Raw genomic sequence first — 21,831 nt, forward strand, 5'->3', positions numbered from 1 at the left:
CAGTGACAGCCAGTTCTATTATACTAACTATACACATGGCAATGGTGCTGAACTGGATGAAGTCAACAATACCTTGGGTAATAAGTTTACTGGGAAATGATGTAGATTTTGCACAGGCCAAATCTTGCTTGGCCAAAACTGATGAAGCATCAAAATACTACTCATAAAGCATTAGTGTCACAATTAGGAATGGAACTACTAACAATTGACCATGTAAAAATGTACTGATGGTTAGTAATATTGTTCTATACACAATCCCAGGTTATCGTAATCAGCATAGTAGTGTTAATAGTAAAGTCTGATTTCATTTTTAATGCAATGAAAAACAGAGATGCAAGTGGCATTAATGAAACAAGAGAGCATCTTTATCATACGTGATGTGCGCTGTTAAAATACGTTACTGCACATTTCACTGGATTTGTCTCTGAACAAGACTAACTCACAGATCCCAGCTCATTACATAAGATATGTTGGGCAAACTTTGAGTACAGCATTGAAAATGTACCTTGAGCTGCAGTCTCGGAGAAGTGAGGCAAATCAGAAGTCACAGAAGTTAATATTTCTTCATTGTCATTGATAGATTTTTCTAGCAAAAAAAAAAAAAAAAAATAAATAAATTATATATATATATATATATATATATATATATATATATATATATATATAATACATACAGTGAGGAAAGTAAGTATTTGAACACCCTGCTATTTTGCGAGTTCTCCCACTTAGAAATCATGGAGGGCTCTGAAATTTTCATCATAGCTACATGTCCACTGTGAGAGACATAATCTAAAAGAAAATTCCGGAAATCACATTGTATGATTTTATAACAAGTTTTTTGTATATTTCTTTGTAAAATAAGTATTTGAACACTTGAGTCAAACTATATTAATATTGCCTTTGTTAACAATTACAGCGGCCCAACAGTTCCTGCAGTTCTTCACCAGGTTTGCACACATTGCAGAAGGTCTTTTGACCCACTCCTCCACACAGATCTTCTGTAGATCTGTCATGTTTTGGGCCAACACAGACTTTTAACTCCATCCACAGATTTTCTATTGGACTGAGGTCTGGAGACTAGTGAGGCCACTCCAGAACCTTGAAATGCCTCTTACGGAGCCACTCTTTGGTTTTCCTGGCTGAGTGCTTCAGGTCTTTGTCTTGTTGAAAGACCCAGCCAGAACCCATCTTCAATGCTCTGACTGAGGGAAGGACGTTTTGGCCCAAAATCTCACAATCCATGTCCCCGTTTATCTTCTCCTTAATACAGTGCAGTGGTCCTGTCCCCTGTGCAGAAAAACAGCCCAGCGCATGATGTTTCCACCCTCATGCGTCACTGTAGGATGGTATTATTGGGATGAGACTCATCCTTCTTCTTCCTCCAAACCCCAACAATGGAGTTTAGGCCAAAAAGTTTTATTTTGGTCTCATCTGACCACAGGACTTTCTCCCATGACTCTGGATCATCCAGATGGTCCCTGGCAAACTTCAGACGGGCCTGGACATGGGTTGGCTTAAGAAGGGGAACCTTCAGTGTAATGAATGATTTTAAACCATGACGTCTCAGTGTATTACTAATAGTAGCCTTGCCAACGGTGGTCCCAGCTCTCTTCAGGTCATTGACCAGCTCGTCCCGTGTAGTTCTGGGCTGATTCTTCACCTTTCTTAGCATCACTGACACCCCACGAGCTGAGATCTTACGTGGGGCTCCAGTCCGAGGAAGACATTAGCCTCTTCCATTCAGGGGCGCCTGCAGGAGTCTTGCAGAGGGTACGCACAGTCACCTGCACGCGCTCCATCGCGCACGCACTCCATCGCGCACACGCACATGCGTGCACACGCACTGTCGCGCACCGAGCTGCTTGGCAGTGTCTCTGGAGCCCTTTCCAGCTTTGTGAAGGTCTAAAGTTTTGTCTCTTGTGTCGTTGGACAGCTCTTTGGTTTTACTCATGTTGCTGCAACACTTTTGACAGATTGTGGGGTGCACATGTGTCTTTATGAAAGCTAACGGCATCAAACAGGTGCTGCTAAATTAGAATCATGAGCAGAGTGTAGTTGGACTGTTTAAAAGCAGAATAACAGGTCTTTGAGGGTCAGAAATCTGCATGATAAGCAAGTGTTCAAATACTTATTTTAAGCAGTAATATACAAAAATATTTTAATAAAATCATACATTGTGATTTCCGGAATTTTCTTTTAGATTCTGTCTCTCACAGTGGACATGTACCAACGCTGAAAATTTCAGATCCCTCCATGATTTCTAAGTGGGAGAACTTGCAAAATAGCAAATACTTACTTTCCTCACTGTAAATGGTATTAACTACACAGCAAAGTACAAACAGAACTGCAATAACATTATCTAAAATATATATATAAAATGTAAATTTTAAATATTTTATCAATACAACTGCAAAGTCTATAACACAGAATACAATAATTTCAGTACCTCGCAATGTGGAAGCATCAGGGAGTTGCTGTGATCCAGTAGCCATCCCATCTATGTCATCTATAAAATTGAAAAAATGTTATTAGACCAACCATATTCACAAATACCAAGCCGATTTAACAACATATAAACCATGCATACCACCAATTTCATCCAGAGTTTTTCCTTGAATATCCTTCACACTTCCCTTCTCCATGGCCATGAGCAACTTGGAGATCTTAGCCAGCTGAATTGTTGATTGGGGCAGTCGATAGTATTCTCTATGGACCCTAATGTCATGGCCGAGGAAATCGGCCAGCTGGTCTAGTTCATTATCTTTCAAGTTCATGACTTGGCTTATCGTGGCAATCTGTTTGCGAAGGTTAGTTGATCTGAGGTTCTGAGGATGTTCAGCTCCGCAAGCATCTGCAAACTGACCAAACTGCCCTCTGTAGTGACCATCACTACAAGGAATGGCGAAAAGGTACATATTGTTTTCAGATACCCCGCACTCTTTCCTCTTACTAACGAGGAGTGACAGGTTATCGGTCATATCAGAAGTCAGGATCACAGCCACCTTTCGTCCTTTTTTCCCCTTCAGTTCCACTCTGGCAAACTGTTGGCAAAGCCTTTTCTCAACTTCTGTAAGCCCAGAGCTGATGTCATCGTTTAGTTTGGACATGTCACGATCTTCAAAATTTTTGACAGTCATACGTGCTACTTCACCTTCCCTCCTCCTATTGAACAAAATCACTTGACAAAGGATCACCTTTGCTAGTGCTGCATAAGTTCCTACTGTTGGGTTATCACCTAGTTTCTCCCTAGCCGATTCCACTTGCTGACCAAGATATAACTGCAGCTTCTGAACATCTCTGGTCAGTGGAAGGCTGTCGACCTTGTTGTATTTTGCCTCACTCAGGTTTGATAAGGCTGAATGGGAAACTAATTCAGACCACTTTGTTTCATGAAGTGTGTGAAACCTCCTGATTGAATCGATCGCCTCTTGATCCTCTTCCATGAGAGCACGACACATGATAATATCACTTATTTTTCTGAGAGAATGTCCAAGCTTCAGGGCCAAACTTGGGGCTTTGAATGTGCTGGTTTCAGTATCAAAACCTGAAACTCTCTTGACAGCATTAGTAAGAATAAAGAAGTTGGCTGGTTTTATTGCCTCTTCCATATTATGGATTCTTGTTGTGTGACGCAAAGTCACAAGTAATCTCCCAAGTTCCCTTACTTTCTGTCTTATATACTCATGCTTTGATCTGTCACTTCCATGCTTATTAAAAAGAGACTGAGCCAACTGCATAATATAATGATCATTCCTTATTGCACTAGACACATCATCCTTGTGCATCTTGCCCAGTACTGAGTAGAGTTCACTTGAAATTGGCTGAGACATTGTGGATTGAGTAGATGCTATACCAAAGACTCTATCTTTCAGCTTCTCTTCAGCATTATTCTCTGGTCTTAAAGCACATCTTTTCATATGCCGAGAAACTTCTTTTCTGGATATCATACCCTTACAGTATAAGCAGTACTCGTATGTCTCAGCGCTGCTGCTGCTCTTTTTTGAGATCCTTTTCACTTTAAGACAACCTGATCCTGTGGTTTTAACAGCAGAGTTGTGCTTGAAGTTACCAAGGTTTCGTAACCTTTCAAGATTAACTTTTCTGTCCTTTGATGATTTGGGTAACTGAAGCACCTGGGCGACTTCAGCATTTTCATTTTCATGCGTCTCCAGATGACGTGCAAATTTTGTTTGAGGTTTTCCACATACAAAACAAAAATTGACTGTGCTTTTGATTAATTTTGTTGACTTGGTTGGGGATTCATTTTGGCACAGCATATCCACAGTACTCTTTTCGCTACATGCATCTTTTGTTTTCTGCTGGCATGACTCTGAGCTGTCTGGTTCTTGGTCGGGATGAAGATCATCAGTAGTTTCAAGATCATTCAAAATGTGCTCAAAGTTGTTCTTAACATCCATGGTCTGTTCTTTTTCAGCAAAAGTAACGCATAAATCAGGCATGCTAGCAGCATGGGAGTTTTTTGATGGTCCAGGTAACTCAATAGACAACTCTGTTCCTGAGCTTTCTGAATCTGATGCAGAATTTGGGATGTATTCTTCATCAGATGAGACATCACCCTGTTCGTAAATACAGCATAGATTAAATAATAGAAATAAACATGGGAAGGATAAATGCTAAATTGTTCACGTCACAGAGCTCGGGACGTAAACCAAAGTCTCTAGATGTCTTAAAAGTACTAAGAAATACCTCCTGATTTAAAGAAGAAAATGTGCAGCAGATATGTATTTTGTGCAAGTATTTTGATTCTGCTTGATCAATTTGCAATCTGTGATCGATTCAGTACTTTTTTTGATATTTGTCCCATTTCTAATATTCAATTTATATTTTTTGAACAATGACATTAACAAAAAAACAAACACAAAACAAAAAAACTAAGACACTAGCCCTAACCTGGTCCCAGAGCCCCTCCCACAATGACCCCCACAGATCAAAATTTGTAAAACCTTTGAGACTAGATTGTAAAAAAAACAAAACAATTTCATACAAAGGATTATAATAAAATCTAAGTAATATTTTTACAATGTGTTTATTTATTTCTGGCCTCTCTCACATAACTTCTACACTCTATCCAGTCCAAAATCTATCTGCTTTCAATTCTCTATCTGAGACAACACTTACAAAACTGATTATCCTTATAATTTTGTGATGAAAGAAAAAGGAAGAGCAAGCAACATGTGGCAATCTTCACGAACTGCATCTACGTCAATATTAACTATATTATAATGAAGCCTGCTTAAATTCAACCTGGGAGACACACCTGCACATCGTCTCCATCATCATCATCTCAACTCCCTTCAGCTGCTCACTACGTCACAGCCAATCCGGAGCTCCCTCGCACCTACGCCTCCATTCAGCATCCGGGCATTTAAGCTCTTTCACCCATAGCTCGGCCTCGCATCCCTCCACCACCCCTGCACCCCCATGCTTGCCCCCTGCCTCCATACCACCACCAGTGTCCAGACCCCGGGGGAAGACCTCCTACTTCAATCAGCAATGCTTTTATCAACAGTTTTCCCGCCGGGGTCTGACCGCCAAATATTTAATGTTCAATAAAGCATGTCTAATTCTTTCTCCATATCTGAGTCTTTCCAGGTTGAATTTCACTGTACACTTACGTCGGACATATCCCAGTCTTCTGAAGATGTCTGGAGGCAGATCTTATGCCACACACAACGGCATTCTACAAATACAAAGAAACCACAGCATTAGACAACAACCGATGATTCATTAAGTTATAATTTAAAAAGTAGCGATCCCACACGTCACAAATTATATTCACTAAGACCACTAAATATAAACAAGCATAAAGTAAATTTAAAACCAACGCATAATTCAGAATAAAAAGCAGATATATATATATTATCTTAAATTGACCTGACCAAACTACTCATTATGGGCCACATAGGCCATGTTTCAGAATGCATTCTTTGCTCAAAGACTTCTGGCAGAATGATCTAGTGAGAAACAGAAAAGCTAAAATGTTTATCCTACATTAATTAATAAGGATTGAGATGAAAAGGACTTCTACTAAAAAGTCATTGAAAACGTGTAGAGACACCATCAAGCATTTGTATTGCAAATTGCCTGATTGATCTATTGGAATAGGTCTGGATTAATCAGACCCAGTACCTTACTGGGCTTCCTATATTGACATTGTAAGAAGTTTGCAAGTTTGATGCAATGTTTACTCAACGGGTTTATTATCATTAAAACATCATCTTCCAAGTTTGTGTGTATATGTGTAATTACAGAATGACAAACAGACTTGAGGGCAGTTTACTTCATACATGTTGATACTCTCTTAAATATAATTAAACATTTGTGCATTTTGCTTTATCTTTATATAACAGATCAAATCAGGAACTGTGGTTTTTGCATTGTAACATCACAAATAAGCTAAATCAGCATTGTCAGTACGCATGCACGGCGCGGCCGGGTCAGAGTACACCACTACCCACGATGTAAAGGCTGAATTATATTTCTCTGTCAGATATAGGCTTGGTTCTTTTAATACATCCATGGATATAGGCCTACGGGGAAGTGCTGTGCCAGGGTTGCCAGACGTCAGTGGCCAAACCCCGCACGAGCGTCTCCGGGCACCACAGAGGCTGATGGCTCCGGATATGAGGCTTTGAAAGTGAAAGTTTATTTGCAGCTGTCGATTCATTGTACCAACCTTCTCTCAGCTCTAAGGGATCTGGAATTGTCATCTGACAACTGTCAGTCTCGATCTCGAGCAGAGACTTATATCCAAGGTAGCATAGCCTCCCGCTCCTGCTGTTTTGTTAAAACTATAGGGGCTTTTTGTAGTGAAAACGCCCAAGCGAGGGCCACGAGTTCTTTCTTTCTCTTCCCAGCAGCACTGTATCCCCGTTTCGTACCAAATTCTTTTAAAACATTGACGTTAGGACGCTCAAAATATTCAATATCGCTATCACACGCGGCCGTGTTTACTGTTTACAATGCATGCTGGGTAGTCGTGACCCTTGACCCGGACCGGCATGCCTTGCGCGCGGTGAGATGCTCATTTAGCTTATATGAGCTTGATGTTGAAAGAGTGAAACAAAGATTTAAAGTTGTAAAGTTCAACAGTCTAATCAACAAAGAGTAAGAGGGCAATATACATTATTACAGTATGTTCTCTGTTCTCTGCCACACTAAGCAGACAAACTCAAATGCATGATATGTGATAGTATCTGCCATTACACTGTGTATCATTGCAATGGTTTGAATTGATAAAACTTTGAAGTGATTTTTTTTATTCTTTACATATGAAAATGTAGACCTGACTCATGGTAACTTAGGGTATAGTGAAAAAATGCATTAATTAACACAAGATAAATAATACACTTACGCTTGCATCTTAGACCGTGCCATCTGATAGCTGTCAAAGGTGAATGGCATATCCCGCATTTGTCAAGTTTCACCGATTCAAATACCAGCCTATGAATTGTACACTGGAAAAAATTAAAAACATGAAATGAAACATAAAACATTGTTACCCAAATATTTTATGATCTTTACAAACCACACTATTTACCAAACTACACATTGATACAATCTTTAGTAAACAGATGAATCCATGCTAACCTCATGCTCAGAGTTGTCTGCTGTAGGTCTAGATGACTGACACTCTGCTCTTAATTCTCTGTCTGTAGAAGAGAACACAAGACATGGAGGCATAGTGCTTTGCAAGACCCCAGGGTTTAACAGGTAGTGCTTACTCAAGCAGGGACTCACCTGTGAATGAGTCTGTAGAGATCACATGGTGCTCCACGTCATGGGCAATAGGCTCTGCAACACACTGTTGACCAGAAGGGATGCTTGCGATCTTTAGCTGGGTATGAAAAGTAGAACAAATATTGTAAACATCTGGCAGCTACAGTGGAAATGTATTTAATCCACTACGAGTGGTCTTTTCTAACCAGTGTCCCCTCAACCCGTGTGTTTTTCTGAGTATGCCAAACACTGGAGATGAAACAATGAAAGACTCAGTTTGAGCTCAGATGTCAGGACAGTGTTCTCACATACCTTGAGTTTGTCTGTGTCAGACACACACACATAGTTAAGCATTTTCTGTTTCACCTTCAGTTAAATACAGTTCTAACTCTCACCCTAACTGCAAGGAAACAGAGTGATTAACCCTTACCTAGTTAAGTGAAGCCAAAGTAAGACAATACTAAGAAGCTAAAGTGACTGTGAGTAAAAGGTGCATGTATATGTCTGACACAGAAAAACCCAAGGTTTACAAGGACACTGTCCATCAGCCTCATAATGACATCTGAGCTCAAACTGTTGCTTTCACTGTTTCACCTCCAGTGTGTGGCCACTCAGTAAAACACACTTGTTAAGGGGACACTGTGGTTAGAAAAGACCTCCTGTTCTAAATAGAGGACATTTCCACCACCGCTGCCAGATGTTTGCTAAAATACTCAAAATGGGGTTTCATGTAAACACCATAACACTTCTAACCATTGGTCAATTTTAAAACAAAGGTCAATTTCAACTCACCTCACAAGCAGAGTCGTTAGGCACAGCTCTGGATGATTGTGGCACCTCTTTCGATTTGCTCTCTGTACAAGGGAACATAAGGAGATTCAGTGCTTGACTTTCGTTAAGTCAAAAAAAACACATCTACACATAACGCAATCAATTCACATCCCTGACTGTTACAATTCTACTCTCAAAATATCCATCAAGACACTATAGAATCATCAGAAATGTCCCAATACTGGCACATTTTTCATGCAGCAAACCTTCAGGCATGTCATGCATTGCCAGAAGTTAACAACATTTACTCAAAACTGACCACTGGTAAGTTCTTCTGAGAACGCTTGGGGTGACAACTCCTGATACTGGACACCAACTTCACCAATTAACTCTTTCAGAGAAGAAGTGCCACGCTGACCTCCAACAGAATGCACCTAAAAAGATGCAAAGATGAACAAGCATCAATGGTACAGTGTCCATCTGATCAAGAGGGACACTCTCAGTCAAACCTTAAAACACCCAAATGATGTTGAGAGGGAAATGCAATGTTAAATGATGACTACCTGTACTTACAATGGTTTAAAGACTGTACATGCAGTATAATTGTAATCAATTGATAAACATGATCTTTACAAACCACACTATTTACCAAACTACACATTGATACAATCTTTAGTAAACAGATGAATCCATGCTAACCTCATGCTCAGAGTTGTCTGCTGTAGGTCTAGATGACTGACACTCTGCTCTTAATTCTCTGTCTGTAGAAGAGAACACAAGACATGGAGGCATAGTGCTTTGCAAGACCCCAGGGTTTACAGTTTTTGCCCACTGCTTGAACACATTTTGCAAAACCCCGCTCGCTGTGCCAAAACTGTACACACAAGTACACATGACACAACACTGGGAAATATACCATTCACATCTGTGCCAAATTGAAACTCTACTCCCAAAGCCTAAACTCTGCTGTCAAAACCTGACATTCCTTTGTCAAAATGTAACTCTGTTGACAAAATGACACATACTTGCATCATATGCAAACACTCACAGATCAGGGGGAACACACTAGTCTGCTGTACATAAAACACTGCAGTCCTTGATTTCCATTGTTTATACAGAAGGCACATTTACAGGGGACACATTTCCAAACGACCATAAACGCAAATAGACCTACTCAATACTGCACATTGAAGTACCATGAATACAGGTAAAGCGAATAAAACAACAACAACACAATAGTACTGCAATAGACAACACACTATACTGTAAACACAAAAAACCATGACAATTGTGCATACGTGGGCTCATGGATCCCGCCGTCTGTTGGGGTCTGGCCACAGGACCTCATCAACATCGCAAGCAATGTCCTCTCCCGCCAGGCACCGGGGTAAATATCCTCTTGCTCTCCCTCCATCCATGCTTGCAAAGTTCTTGGAATGGCTACGCTGAGGGCTTTTTGTAGTTGGCTAATTGGTGTTCGGTTTTGCAAGTAGGTGCCTTCAGGTGTGTATTTGAGTGGTTGCAATTACCCGATGTGTTTTGTATTTTGGATACATGTGTTTTCCGAATGGCACCCTGAGATTTCATTTTGTGAGCGAAGTGTCTTATGTATGAAATAGAGTGTAGCATGCAGGACCATGTGTGTTGCCTAAAGGAGTAGGTGTGTTGCATGATTGGAACTGGGGTGCAAAGCAGCGCTTTTGTTTAAGGTAGGGGTACATGTGTTTGAGGTATGGTAACAACAGCTTCACGTTGTGTTACTTTAGTCTAAGCATGGGTTTATAGTGTTCAAGCAACGGGCAAAAACTGTAACAGGTAGTGCTTACTCAAGCAGGGACTCACCTGTGAATGAGTCTGTAGAGATCACATGGTGCTCCACGTCATGGGCAATAGGCTCTGCAACACACTGTTGACCAGAAGGGATGCTTGCGATCTTTAGCTGGGTATGAAAAGTAGAACAAATATTGTAAACATCTGGCAGCTACAGTGGAAATGTATTTAATCCACTACGAGTGGTCTTTTCTAACCAGTGTCCCCTCAACCCGTGTGTTTTTCTGAGTATGCCAAACACTGGAGATGAAACAATGAAAGACTCAGTTTGAGCTCAGATGTCAGGACAGTGTTCTCACATACCTTGAGTTTGTCTGTGTCAGACACACACACACATAGTTAAGCATTTTCTGTTTCACCTTCAGTTAAATACAGTTCTAACTCTCACCCTAACTGCAAGGAAACAGAGTGATTAACCCTTACCTAGTTAAGTGAAGCCAAAGTAAGACAATACTAAGAAGCTAAAGTGACTGTGAGTAAAAGGTGCATGTATATGTCTGACACAGAAAAACCCAAGGTTTACAAGGACACTGTCCATCAGCCTCATAATGACATCTGAGCTCAAACTGATGCTTTCACTGTTTCACCTCCAGTGTGTGGCCACTCAGAAAAACACACTTGTTAAGGGGACGCTGTGGTTAGAAAAGACCTCCTGTTCTAAATAGAGGACATTTCCACAACCGCTGCCAGATGTTTGCTAAAATACTCAAAATGGGGTTTCATGTAAACACCATAACACTTCTAACCATTGGTCAATTTTAAAACAAAGGTCAATTTCAACTCACCTCACAAGCAGAGTCGTTAGGCACAGCTCTGGATGATTGTGGCACCTCTTTCGATTTGCTCTCTGTACAAGGGAACATAAGGAGATTCAGTGCTTGACTTTCGTTAAGTCAAAAAAAACACATCTACGCATAACGCAATCAATTCACATCCCTGACTGTTACAATTCTACTCTCAAAATATCCATCAAGACACTATAGAATCATCAGAAATGTCCCAATACTGGCACATTTTTCATGCAGCAAACCTTCAGGCATGTCATGCATTGCCAGAAGTTAACAACATTTACTCAAAACTGACCACTGGTAAGTTCTTCTGAGAACGCTTGGGGTGACAACTCCTGATACTGGACACCAACTTCACCAATTAACTCTTTCAGAGAAGAAGTGCCACGCTGACCTCCAACAGAATGCACCTAAAAAGATGCAAAGATGAACAAGCATCAATGGTACAGTGTCCATCTGATCAAGAGGGACACTCTCAGTCAAACCTTAAAACACCCAAATGATGTTGAGAGGGAAATGCAATGTTAAATGATGACTACCTGTACTTACAATGGTTTAAAGACTGTACATGCAGTATAATTGTAATCAATTGATAAACATGATCTTTACAAACCACACTATTTACCAAACTACACATTGATACAATCTTTAGTAAACAGATGAATCCATGCTAACCTCATGCTCAGAGTTGTCTGCTGTAGGTCTAGATGACTGACACTCTGCTTTTAATTCTCTGTCTGTAGAAGAGAACACAAGACATGGAGGCATAGTGCTTTGCAAGACCCCAGGGTTTAACAGGTAGTGCTTACCAGTGTTGGGGAGTAACGGAATACATGTACCGCCGTTACGTATTTAGAATACAAAATATGAGTAACTGTATTCCGTTACAGTTACCGTTTAAAAAGGTGGTATTTAGAATACAGTTACTTTGTTGAAATAAATGGATTACACTGCGGTACTTTCCTGTTTCATATTGTCGCGGGTCAGGACTGTTTGGGTTTTGTTTGACAGCTACGTGCTGTTGTTCCAGGCGGCAGCGTTACGGTTGCCATGGTTACAGGGCGATGCTCTCTCTCTCTCTCTGCGACTGTGTGTTTCCTGGGTGAGAGAGAGCGCCTTTTCGTTGTTGTTGTGCTAAGCTAACAGGCAGAATGCTACAAGCATAGCTCTAAAGAATGTAGCATCATGGGCAGTGTAGTCCGTGCTGCAGGGAGAATGCACTGCCATACACGTTATGGGTCTGTGAGCGCTAGGAGGGAGAAAAAGGGGAGTAGAAAGGTACGAGTTGTCGTCGAGGAAAAACGAGAGCTGGAAGCATGTAAATATAATAATAACCACTGCAGCCAAGAAGAGAGCCTGACAGCCCAGCTGTAAGTAAGCTATTAAGACTCGACTGTACACCGTGTTCGTGTTTTCCTCCGAAAACAATAAGTTCCGTTGGAGCAGCCTTTCAACGCCTCTCTCTGTCTCTCGCAAGAAAAGTTGACCCACACAACAAAGTAAAGCTATTTTTCAGCTACGAGCCGACAGGGACCCCGCCGTATTAGTCAGAGGTCCCTTTACTACAGTTCGGAGTCGCGGACCTTCAGTAATAGTAATAAATCACACAGCAACAAATTCACGTTGTTGTAAAAGGCATGATAATATATTAAGTAATCCAAAGTATTCAGAATACGTTACCGTCATTGAGTAACGCAACGGAATACGTTACAGAATACATTTTGGGGCATGTATTCTGTAATGGAATACATTTTAAAAGTAACCTTCTCAACACTGGTGCTTACTCAAGCAGGGACTCACCTGTGAATGAGTCTGTAGAGATCACATGGTGCTCCACGTCATGGGCAATAGGCTCTGCAACACACTGTTGACCAGAAGGGATGCTTGCGATCTTTAGCTGGGTATGAAAAGTAGAACAAATATTGTAAACATCTGGCAGCTACAGTGGAAATGTATTTAATCCACTACGAGTGGTCTTTTCTAACCAGTGTCCCCTCAACCCATGTGTTTTTCTGAGTATGCCAAACACTGGAGATGAAACAATGAAAGACTCAGTTTGAGCTCAGATGTCAGGACAGTGTTCTCACATACCTTGAGTTTGTCTGTGTCAGACACACACACACATAGTTAAGCATTTTCTGTTTCACCTTCAGTTAAATACAGTTCTAACTCTCACCCTAACTGCAAGGAAACAGAGTGATTAACCCTTACCTAGTTAAGTGAAGCCAAAGTAAGACAATACTAAGAAGCTAAAGTGACTGTGAGTAAAAGGTGCATGTATATGTCTGACACAGAAAAACCCAAGGTTTACAAGGACACTGGCCATCAGCCTCATAATGACATCCGAGCTCAAACTGATGCTTTCACTGTTTCACCTCCAGTGTGTGGCCACTCAGTAAAACACACTTGTTAAGGGGACACAAAACAGATAAGCTTGCAATCATCACTTGGGAAAGTCATACAAATTCAAGATTTAGTTAAACCAGATTGAATACCACCAAGAGGACATTTAAATATCGTGACTAGGGCTGAAACAACTAATCGATTATTGAAATAATCGTTAGTTGCATCCCTAATTGTGACATCTAGATATGTAGGTTTTAAACAACAATTCATAGGGGAAATTTTTTTTTAAATGACCCACCTTTTTCCGCCAGGGCCATTCTTTCCCACCATAGTCATAAGTAATTTCACTTCCTGCCGCAATTTCCTTCAGTGCAAAAAGGCAGAGATGTGGCTTCCCTTCTGCTTCAATCAACTTCATTCTGCAATTTGGTGTCCTGTGTTCATCGTTTACTAGTCGCCCAAATGACCCATCTTCAAGTGCTCCATCAATACTGCAAATTTGGAAACATACATCAAACAAACATTTATAGTGACATGCCTATGAACTATACTATAATTTTTAAGCACCAACACAAACACAACATCCAATACAAGTTTAGTTGTTAAATGCATAGTTTATAACTGCGTCCATCAGTCAAGGACGCGTTGCTTTCTGACTGAGATAAGTGTTTGCGCTTCTACTTGTGCTTAGAGCTTAAACGTGGTTTTGTTGTACTGTTGCGCTGACCTAGTAGGTGTGGCTGTTACTCTTCTCTTCTCTTCCTCCTCTTGCCCACTACCTGCTCTGTGCTGCTGCTTGCGCGTGGCCACTGATTAGACCTTGTGCAATCTACAGCTAAGCGCAGCCTGGTGTGCACTGCTCTGCCAGGTGAGTTGAATTAGAGCAATCAAGGGCGGGCGTGCCTAGTAGACCTTAAAATGCATGCAGCAGTCATTTGACCCGAGTGTGACATACTGAGAGGACAGCAAACCAAGCACAATCCACTTTCCACTGTGAGGAAGACTTTGAGTTAGACGGGCTATCGGTAAGCTCGGACTCATATTTGCTGCTTATATGTTTGGGAAATATGGAAGCTCAATTGTGGAAATGTATTTATGCTTTGGGAAATAGTTACTGCATTTAAGTTTAAAAAATTATATTGATATTAAAATGTTTAAGTTTGAAAAGATTGTTTATGTAGATAGTGTTTCCCACACTTATGTTAATTAATACTAAAAGTAATTACCCCAAATCCTTGGTTAAATCTTAAAACTAGTGTAAATATGTTTGGTTTAATTTAAGGAAAATAATTCTTTGTAAAAGAAAATCCTTGGTTAAAGTCTTTATTAAAATATTTGTAAACTCTAAAATGTATACTTTAAAAATTTAATTGTTACAGAAAGTGTAAAAAATGCAAGGTAGACCACAGTTTATTTCATCTTTGTTGTTTGAAATTACTCACCTCTGATTCAAAAACTAATGAATGTGAAACTAAAACTAGGATAAATGATAGTTTAGACAAAAGTGGCTTTACTGAAGTGTATATTTTTGTTATTTCATTTCTGTATAATGCATTTAATTTATCTGAATGATTAATGAAATGTTCTTTATTTTTTGTGTTGAAAGGTTTTTCACCGATCCATCAAGCCATCTACCTACCTCACAGGCAGAGAACACTTGACATGTACTATTTTGGCATTGTACATATTATACAGTAGTTTTGGACACAGTATAACAGTGCACGGGTCTCCGTGTCCACATGTGCCAAATGCGCACAGACACATGGGCGCTCATTCAGCCCTGGCCATTTGAATTTTCTCTTATTATTTTCTCTATCTCTATATTATATTTTAAATCTTCACAGCAGCGTGAGCACACTGTCTTAGCTGTAAGATGTAGGCTTATATTATTACCCCTCTAACCCCGTACATTACGCCCGTGAGTGTGTATTAGAGAAGGCACACACAGGCTGAATACGGGGACTAACGGGCCCTCAGCATATGTGGGAGTCCCGTCAGTCCCCAGTACCGAGAGTTCCCGGGGACCACAGGGTCACCGGGAAATGACGGAGCCTTAGTAAGAATGAGATCCCGCTATTCCACGGGTCCGTCACTCCCCCTTCTATAGATTCTGGGGACTGACGGGGCCGGGTACCAGAGGTAAGGACTCGTTAAAGAGCAATATGAGATGTTTGCTTCAGAAATCCTGACCTTGCAATAGAAATGTAAACATTCAGTCATTTTGAATTTACCACAATGTCTTCTGCTTCCATATGAAGTCAAACATGAAGACTGAACATGCGCTGGGGTACAGGTTACGTCTGTGTTCAGCTTCAGTTGCATCAATAAGCTCCCCTCTATACTCGACCACGAAGTCTCCTTGTTTGAAATTGGCTAAAGTGAAGATGCCACGACCTGAAGAAACAACCATATTAGAGACACAGGTGTGGCAGCACTGCAAATAATCAATTCATTAAATATGTATATCTGTAAATAACAAGTATGCAATGTTGTGCTTTTTTCAATTCTACATATATAATAAAGAAAACATGTCCAAGTGCAGAAAACATAAATAGCCAGGCTCGCTAATAACTAAATTATTATTAAAATACCTTAGATTTTAATTTATATTGATGTTTGTACAGGTCACCACTGGTGATGTGTAACCCCTCAGTCTAGCCTGCAGTGTGTCAAAGTCACTCACCTTTAACTGAATTAATAAATTTGATTTCTAACATTGAATTCTTGTCTCTTCTTGCAAGGATGTGATTAATGGCATCCTGAAGGGGAGTAGTTCTCCGTGACATGATTTTCTAAGGAAATAAGATAAAAATGTAAACCACATCAAAACTTCAAGCCTTTATGCTTACAAGGGCATTAGTAAAGCTGAATGAGAAGCACCCCCCCCCCCCCCCCCCCCCCATGTTAGCGTATTATTAGTTTAAGGTTATTTTAGTTTGGTGATGAGTGCTGGAGGGATTCTGGTTAACAGATAAATGGATGGGGGCGAGGCTGTATTTGTGCAGATTAACTTGACTGTGTTCCACCTGTGTTGATTAAGTCAAGTTTCTGACATGCTCCACCCAATTTTTCTTATTTCACTAATAGCATGGATACTGAAACTGTTTCAATTGAGTTCTATGCTTTCATTACATTCACATAACAGACACAGACAAGGCTGATGTCTGAGTTGTTTTAACAGAAAGCATGCACTTGCAGATATTAAAGATACTTAAATGTCCTAATTTAACTAAAGCCTAACTCTGACTTAGCCTAAACCTGTCTGTCAAACTAAGCTTTAGATCTCTCAGGAATAATGTGCTTCATCAACACAACTATAAGAGAGCAAAACAAATGTGGTGTTTGGTTTTTTTTACAATATTTTATAAACAAATGTGTGCAGAGTGACATCAATACTGTCTCAATTAAATTTCATGAATCTAAAAAAGTTTATTTGTATTTGCCTTCCAATGTTTCCTTGGTATTTGGGCAAAGATCATCTTTTAATATCTTAAATAATCATCTCAGAACAGAACAGGAGGAAAACAGCTCCAACTACCACAAAAAAGACAGGTGTGAGTACTACTGCTAGTACAACTGCATCTACTACAACTACTCCTACCATTAGTACAATAGGTAGTAGTTACTAGTTACAGAAGTAGTACTTATAGTAGTTGTAGTAGTAGCAGCCATTTTACATTAAACAAGTGTAGTGATCTTGTAGTGAAAAAGGCCTTCTTTCAAACTCAGTGAAACATCACACACTTGTGTAATTTCTTACCTTGAAACAAGTGATGAGATTAGGCCAGGGTAAAAAAAACCATCCCGGTGCTTGGGACAGTCCGGGAATCCCCGACCAGCGTGTTGCTGTGACCTCCGTGAACCGTTCCGCGTGCTCCGGCCCGCTCTGCCGTCCTCACCTCGTCGTGGTCCGGTCCCCGCGGTGCGCTCTCCGCCGTCCGCTCGTCGTGGTCCGGTCCCCGCGGTGCGCTCTCCGCTCGTCGTGGTCCGGTCCCCGCGGTGCGCTCTCCGCCGTATGCTTTCCACCGTACCTCGTTGTTCCCTCACCTGCCGCCTCACCACGGCTGTGCCTACTTTGAAGCACTGTGTCTGTCAGAACGTCCGTCTTTTAAAAGTTTTATAATTACCTTCTTACCTTTTCTCCAAAGCGTGTCAAAACTCTGCCAAAATTGGGCGCTTCCTATTCATCCATCAATCAGTCGGTCTAAATCATTGATGTAAATATCAATGGTGTAAATGGGTAATGTTAAAATGCGCATGCGCAGCTTCCAATTTCGCGCCATGTGTATAATTTCCCGCGCTCGTGTATAATTTCCCGCGCTTGTGTGTGCGGCATGCAGGGACAACTCCAACCGACAGGGGTCAGTGGCGGACACACAAATATACAACATATGTCAAGTTTTTGGTTTACAAAGACTTTTGAGAAAAACACTTTTTGGGTATTAAAACATGCCCAGAAACCATTTTAAAAGGTCAATTTTATGAGGACAGCAAAATGTCCTCATGTAACAGAGGGTCCTCATAGCTCTTTGATTTGTCTTGAAAATTGTCCTCCTAAAACAAAAAACAAACACACACACACACACACACACACACACACACACACATCAATGATTGTATCTGCATAAATACCTAAGCTCTCACTCCAGGTTGAAAACCAAAAATTGCCATAAAAAATTTGTTTAATGCATACTTTGAACATGTGAACAGAATCAGCTTTCGGATACTCCGAGGGTCAGGATCTAAGAAAACTTGAGTTCTAATATTATTTTTCTTTATAAAGAATAAATTAAAGTTTTGTAGTCTTGAAATCAGCATTTTATAAGTATTTGCTTTGATACACAATTGGTGTCCAATATTCTGATTATTCTTTGAAGAATAATAGTAGGAATTCTGTCTCCAGATGAAGGTAGATTGAGATGGTTAGACAGCGACAAAGGCACTCCCAGAGTGCATTGATTGATAATTATTTACTGTTACATTTTCAGCACCCTTGTTTACACACTTAATTAAAAGCTGTAGGCAAGTGTATTTTGTACAATCACTGTAGTATTTTACCATGTTTACCAGATTGTATCCAACACCACTGTAGCGGTTGCAAGGCAATGTGAAGAGGACCCGATGGAAAAAAAAACCTAGACGAGCCTTCACCATTTTTCAAAGCTTTGAATATATTCATTCTTTTTCATGTACAGAGGTTTGTCATGCTCTCCAGCAAAACATCTAGGAATAACCACCTGAGCCCCTCTACAAACTCCTCCTCTCTCCTCCCTAATGATGTTCACCTGAAAGGAGTTAAACCACCAGCATCTAAATAGCCAGTTTGACAGCTACCTAAGTTTGGTAGCTGGCCTTTCATGATTCATGTTATTGTGTTGTACTTGCCTTGCTTTCTTATGCTGCAGTTCCTGGTCTCATTACGGCTCATACCTCAGGCTTCCGCTCACTTCTCGGTCTCCTGGTTATACTTATCATCACTCATGTTTCACTGCCTGGAAGGCTCTCAGTGCCTCACCTGCCTGCCTTCCTGCTACCTTTGTCTTTGGATCCTCTGGAACTCAGGTCAGCCATCTCCCCTCATTCTGCTCACCCAGACTTTCGCCAACTCCACTCAAATTTCTCTTAACTCTTCCTGCAAGTAAGCCATCAGTTCAGGGCTGTTTGTAAAGACCATTTGCAAAGACCATGCTAACCCCTCCTCAGTGCTACCACCAGAAATTACCTGCTAAGCTGTAGTTCACCTCCCTAGTCTACATTTTTCACCCTAAGGTCGCCACATCCCCTCGCCAAGTTGTTGCCAAATTGTTATGCTTAATGACTCCTCTGTGTTTTGCATCTAGCCAAATAAACATTGTTAAAACTTTTGCTGCCTCTTCTCTTGGTTGCTGCACTTGGGTTCAGTTTTTGATACCGGCCTTCAGCCCACTGTGACAGGCCTTTTTCAGAGGACACAAAACAGGTTAACAATTTAAAGCTATTCTGCAGCAATAGAGGGTGATTAAGCCTTGAAAGCTCATGCTACTAATTCCACCTTTCCTGGATTACTTACAACCCCCACTATGTGCATAAAAGCAGTGTTGGAACAAACTGTGGTACTATACCCTCATGAGCATCAGTTGAACAGCATTGTTGTCAGAGTCCAAAACACTAGAAAGTCCACTAGAAACCCCGGAGCCCCCAAAACAGTACCAGACAAAGTACGAACGGCCTGAGGCCCAGAAAACAGGCCATAACCGGCTCAGGGGCTGACCAGATGGCCACTGGCCAAACAGTCCACAGTTCAGGAGTTCCGGGGGTCGACCTGGAGGGCCACAGCACCAGAGCAACAGGCTACAAAGTTCAGGGGGCCGACCCGGAGGCCAGCAACAGAGATGAAGCAGATCTGGGGGCCAGCCACACGGAAGGCAAAGGTGTCGACAAGGCAGTTCAGAAGGCCGACTGCGAAGACAGCAGCGGCGACTGAGCTGGTCCGGAGGCTGGCCGTGTGGAAGGCAGCATGGGAAAAACAGATCCAGAGGCCGACCACGGAGCCAGTGTTGCGATGCAGGCAAAACAGTACTGGTGGCCGGCTGCACGGAAGGCAGCGGAGGCAGCGATGCAGGCAAAACAGGTCCGACTGCAAGACCAGAAGGGAGCGTGGTGGATGCAGGACCAGATGGCAGCGAGGTGGCTTCGGAACCAGACGGGCAGCGTGGGGTCACCAGAGCCATCAGTGGACACCAGGTGCTGGAGTGACTCCTTGGACTCCCCAGCAAGAACTGAACATGGCTGGACGAGCCCCTCGGACCCCCCAGTAGAGGCATATGGCTGGACGGGCCCCTCTGACCCCCCAACAGAAGCAGACAGCTGGTCGGGCCCCTCTGACCCCCCAACAGAAGCAGACAGCTGGTCGGGCCCCTCTGACCCCCCGCAGAGGCAGGCATCTGAACGGCCCTTGGACCCCCCAGCAGAGGCAGACGGCTGGATGGGCCCCTCGGACCCTCCAGCAGGAACAAGGACCGCTGAAGTGGTTCATCAGGACCAACCAGCGGGGAGGAACGGCTGAAGCAGTTCATCAGAACCACCAGCGGGAAGGGACGGCTGAAGCAGTTCATCAGGACCGCCAGCGAGAAGGGATGCAGGATTAAAGGGAGCAGGGACCCCTGGCCCAACAGGTAACTGAACTAGAAGTTGAGCTAAAGGCTGAAATAAAAACAGAGCAGGAGAGTGAACAAATGGCAGTGGTGTAGTCAGCTGAGGAAGGTGACTCAGCCTCTGGAGAAACCCTGGGAAAGGTCTCAGTCCCTTGAGACACCAGTTTAGGAGTAACAAAAAACAGAGTTTGCATTATCAGTCCTAAGTGAGTAAGGGGCTCACTGCTCCTCACGTTCAGTGTTTTGTTTTTTACTTTTTCTACGTGTATCTCTGTGGATGTGTGTGTTTTTTATTATTATACATCGAGTAAAATAAAAAGCATATAAGCTACCGCTTCCGAGTATTTTCCTCTCCAACGTCAGGTCCATAACCAACAAAATCGACGAACTGAGATCACAGATTGCAGTCAACAAGTGTGTACGGGACAGCAGCATAATATTACTCACAGAGACTTGGCTGCAGCCATCAATTCCGGACTCGGCTTTTGAGCTAGGTCCACCGTCACGACAGGAACGGCCACTCCGGGAAGAACAAAGGAGGGGGTTATGCATCTACACCAATGACAGCTGGTGCAAAAACACAAAGACTGTAGACAGCCATTGTTCCCCGGATTTGGAATATTTGACTGTGAAGTGCAGACCCATCTACATACCTCGCGAGTTTACTGTTGTCATGGTAACGGCCGTGTATGTGCATCCAATGCTAACTCAGCCACGGAGGAGCTGCTCAAGACAATAAGCAATCAGCAGAACTCCCATCCAAACGCAGTGCACATTATAGCTGGGGACTTCAACCATGCTGATTTAAGGTCACTATTCCCCAACAAAGAGTTAGAGTGGGGCCTCATCTTTTCTCAGCCCTCAACCTCTACTACTGTACACTCTGTACACACATGACTGTGTTAGTACCCACCCAGACAACTCAGTCATCAAGTTTGCAGATGATACCACCGCGGTGGGGCTCATTTCTGGGGGAGATGAGCCTCGCTTCTTTGACGTAGAGCCCCTGGAGCAGAAAAAAATCTGCCAGCTCCCAAGCTCATAGGGTCTCCCGGGCTTTGTGCAGCTCCTCCAATGCGTGCTGGAACCCACTGAAGTGGCGGAAAAGGGAATTCCTTTCGAGGATTGCCTCAAAGGCATTTATTCTGACAGTCATTGTCCTAGCATCAGATGCACCAATTGTCCCTGCACTGGATTGTCTCAGTAGCCACTATGCAGGGCCT

The 21,831-nt window shown here is 42.0% G+C and overlaps 1 protein-coding gene and 1 long non-coding RNA gene across 8 annotated transcripts in view; one reads left to right on the forward strand and one right to left on the reverse strand.

Moving 5' to 3' along the window:
- Positions 1 to 18,062, reverse strand: part of LOC113032321 (uncharacterized) — a 19,218-nt gene extending 1,156 nt beyond the window's left edge. Inside the window, exons 1-20 of one of the 7 annotated variants that reach the window (XM_026185184.1) lie at positions 17,611 to 18,062; positions 17,236 to 17,545; positions 16,159 to 16,267; positions 15,707 to 15,869; positions 13,774 to 13,966; positions 12,930 to 13,026; positions 11,805 to 11,866; positions 11,425 to 11,539; positions 11,127 to 11,188; positions 10,354 to 10,450; positions 9,211 to 9,272; positions 8,831 to 8,945; positions 8,533 to 8,594; positions 7,762 to 7,858; positions 7,612 to 7,673; positions 7,376 to 7,478; positions 5,637 to 5,701; positions 2,588 to 4,577; positions 2,447 to 2,506; positions 506 to 586 (exon numbers count right to left, since the gene is read on the reverse strand). In XM_026185184.1, the coding sequence (XP_026040969.1) occupies positions 506 to 586; positions 2,447 to 2,506; positions 2,588 to 4,577; positions 5,637 to 5,701; positions 7,376 to 7,478; positions 7,612 to 7,673; positions 7,762 to 7,858; positions 8,533 to 8,594; positions 8,831 to 8,945; positions 9,211 to 9,272; positions 10,354 to 10,450; positions 11,127 to 11,188; positions 11,425 to 11,539; positions 11,805 to 11,866; positions 12,930 to 13,026; positions 13,774 to 13,966; positions 15,707 to 15,869; positions 16,159 to 16,261 (3,589 nt within the window). In that variant the 5' untranslated portion in view covers positions 16,262 to 16,267; positions 17,236 to 17,545; positions 17,611 to 18,062. Of the gene's footprint in view, positions 1 to 505; positions 587 to 2,446; positions 2,507 to 2,587; positions 4,578 to 5,636; positions 5,702 to 7,375; positions 7,479 to 7,611; positions 7,674 to 7,761; positions 7,859 to 8,532; positions 8,595 to 8,830; positions 8,946 to 9,210; positions 9,273 to 10,353; positions 10,451 to 11,126; positions 11,189 to 11,424; positions 11,540 to 11,804; positions 11,867 to 12,929; positions 13,027 to 13,773; positions 13,967 to 14,202; positions 14,266 to 15,706; positions 15,870 to 16,158; positions 16,268 to 17,235 lie in introns of those variants that run through there. The other 6 variants (XM_026185183.1, XM_026185185.1, XM_026185182.1 and 3 more) reach the window with 6 other exon arrangements.
- Positions 14,378 to 15,798, forward strand: LOC113032323 (uncharacterized). Its single transcript, XR_003273860.1, has 3 exons — positions 14,378 to 14,500; positions 15,082 to 15,614; positions 15,734 to 15,798. It is a non-coding gene; the product is annotated as an uncharacterized LOC113032323 (long non-coding RNA).
- Positions 18,063 to 21,831: the final 3,769 nt, after the last annotated feature.

The sequence above is a fragment of the Astatotilapia calliptera genome, chromosome 11 (assembly GCF_900246225.1).
Source record: "Astatotilapia calliptera chromosome 11, fAstCal1.2, whole genome shotgun sequence".
Lineage (NCBI taxonomy): Eukaryota > Metazoa > Chordata > Actinopteri > Cichliformes > Cichlidae > Astatotilapia > Astatotilapia calliptera.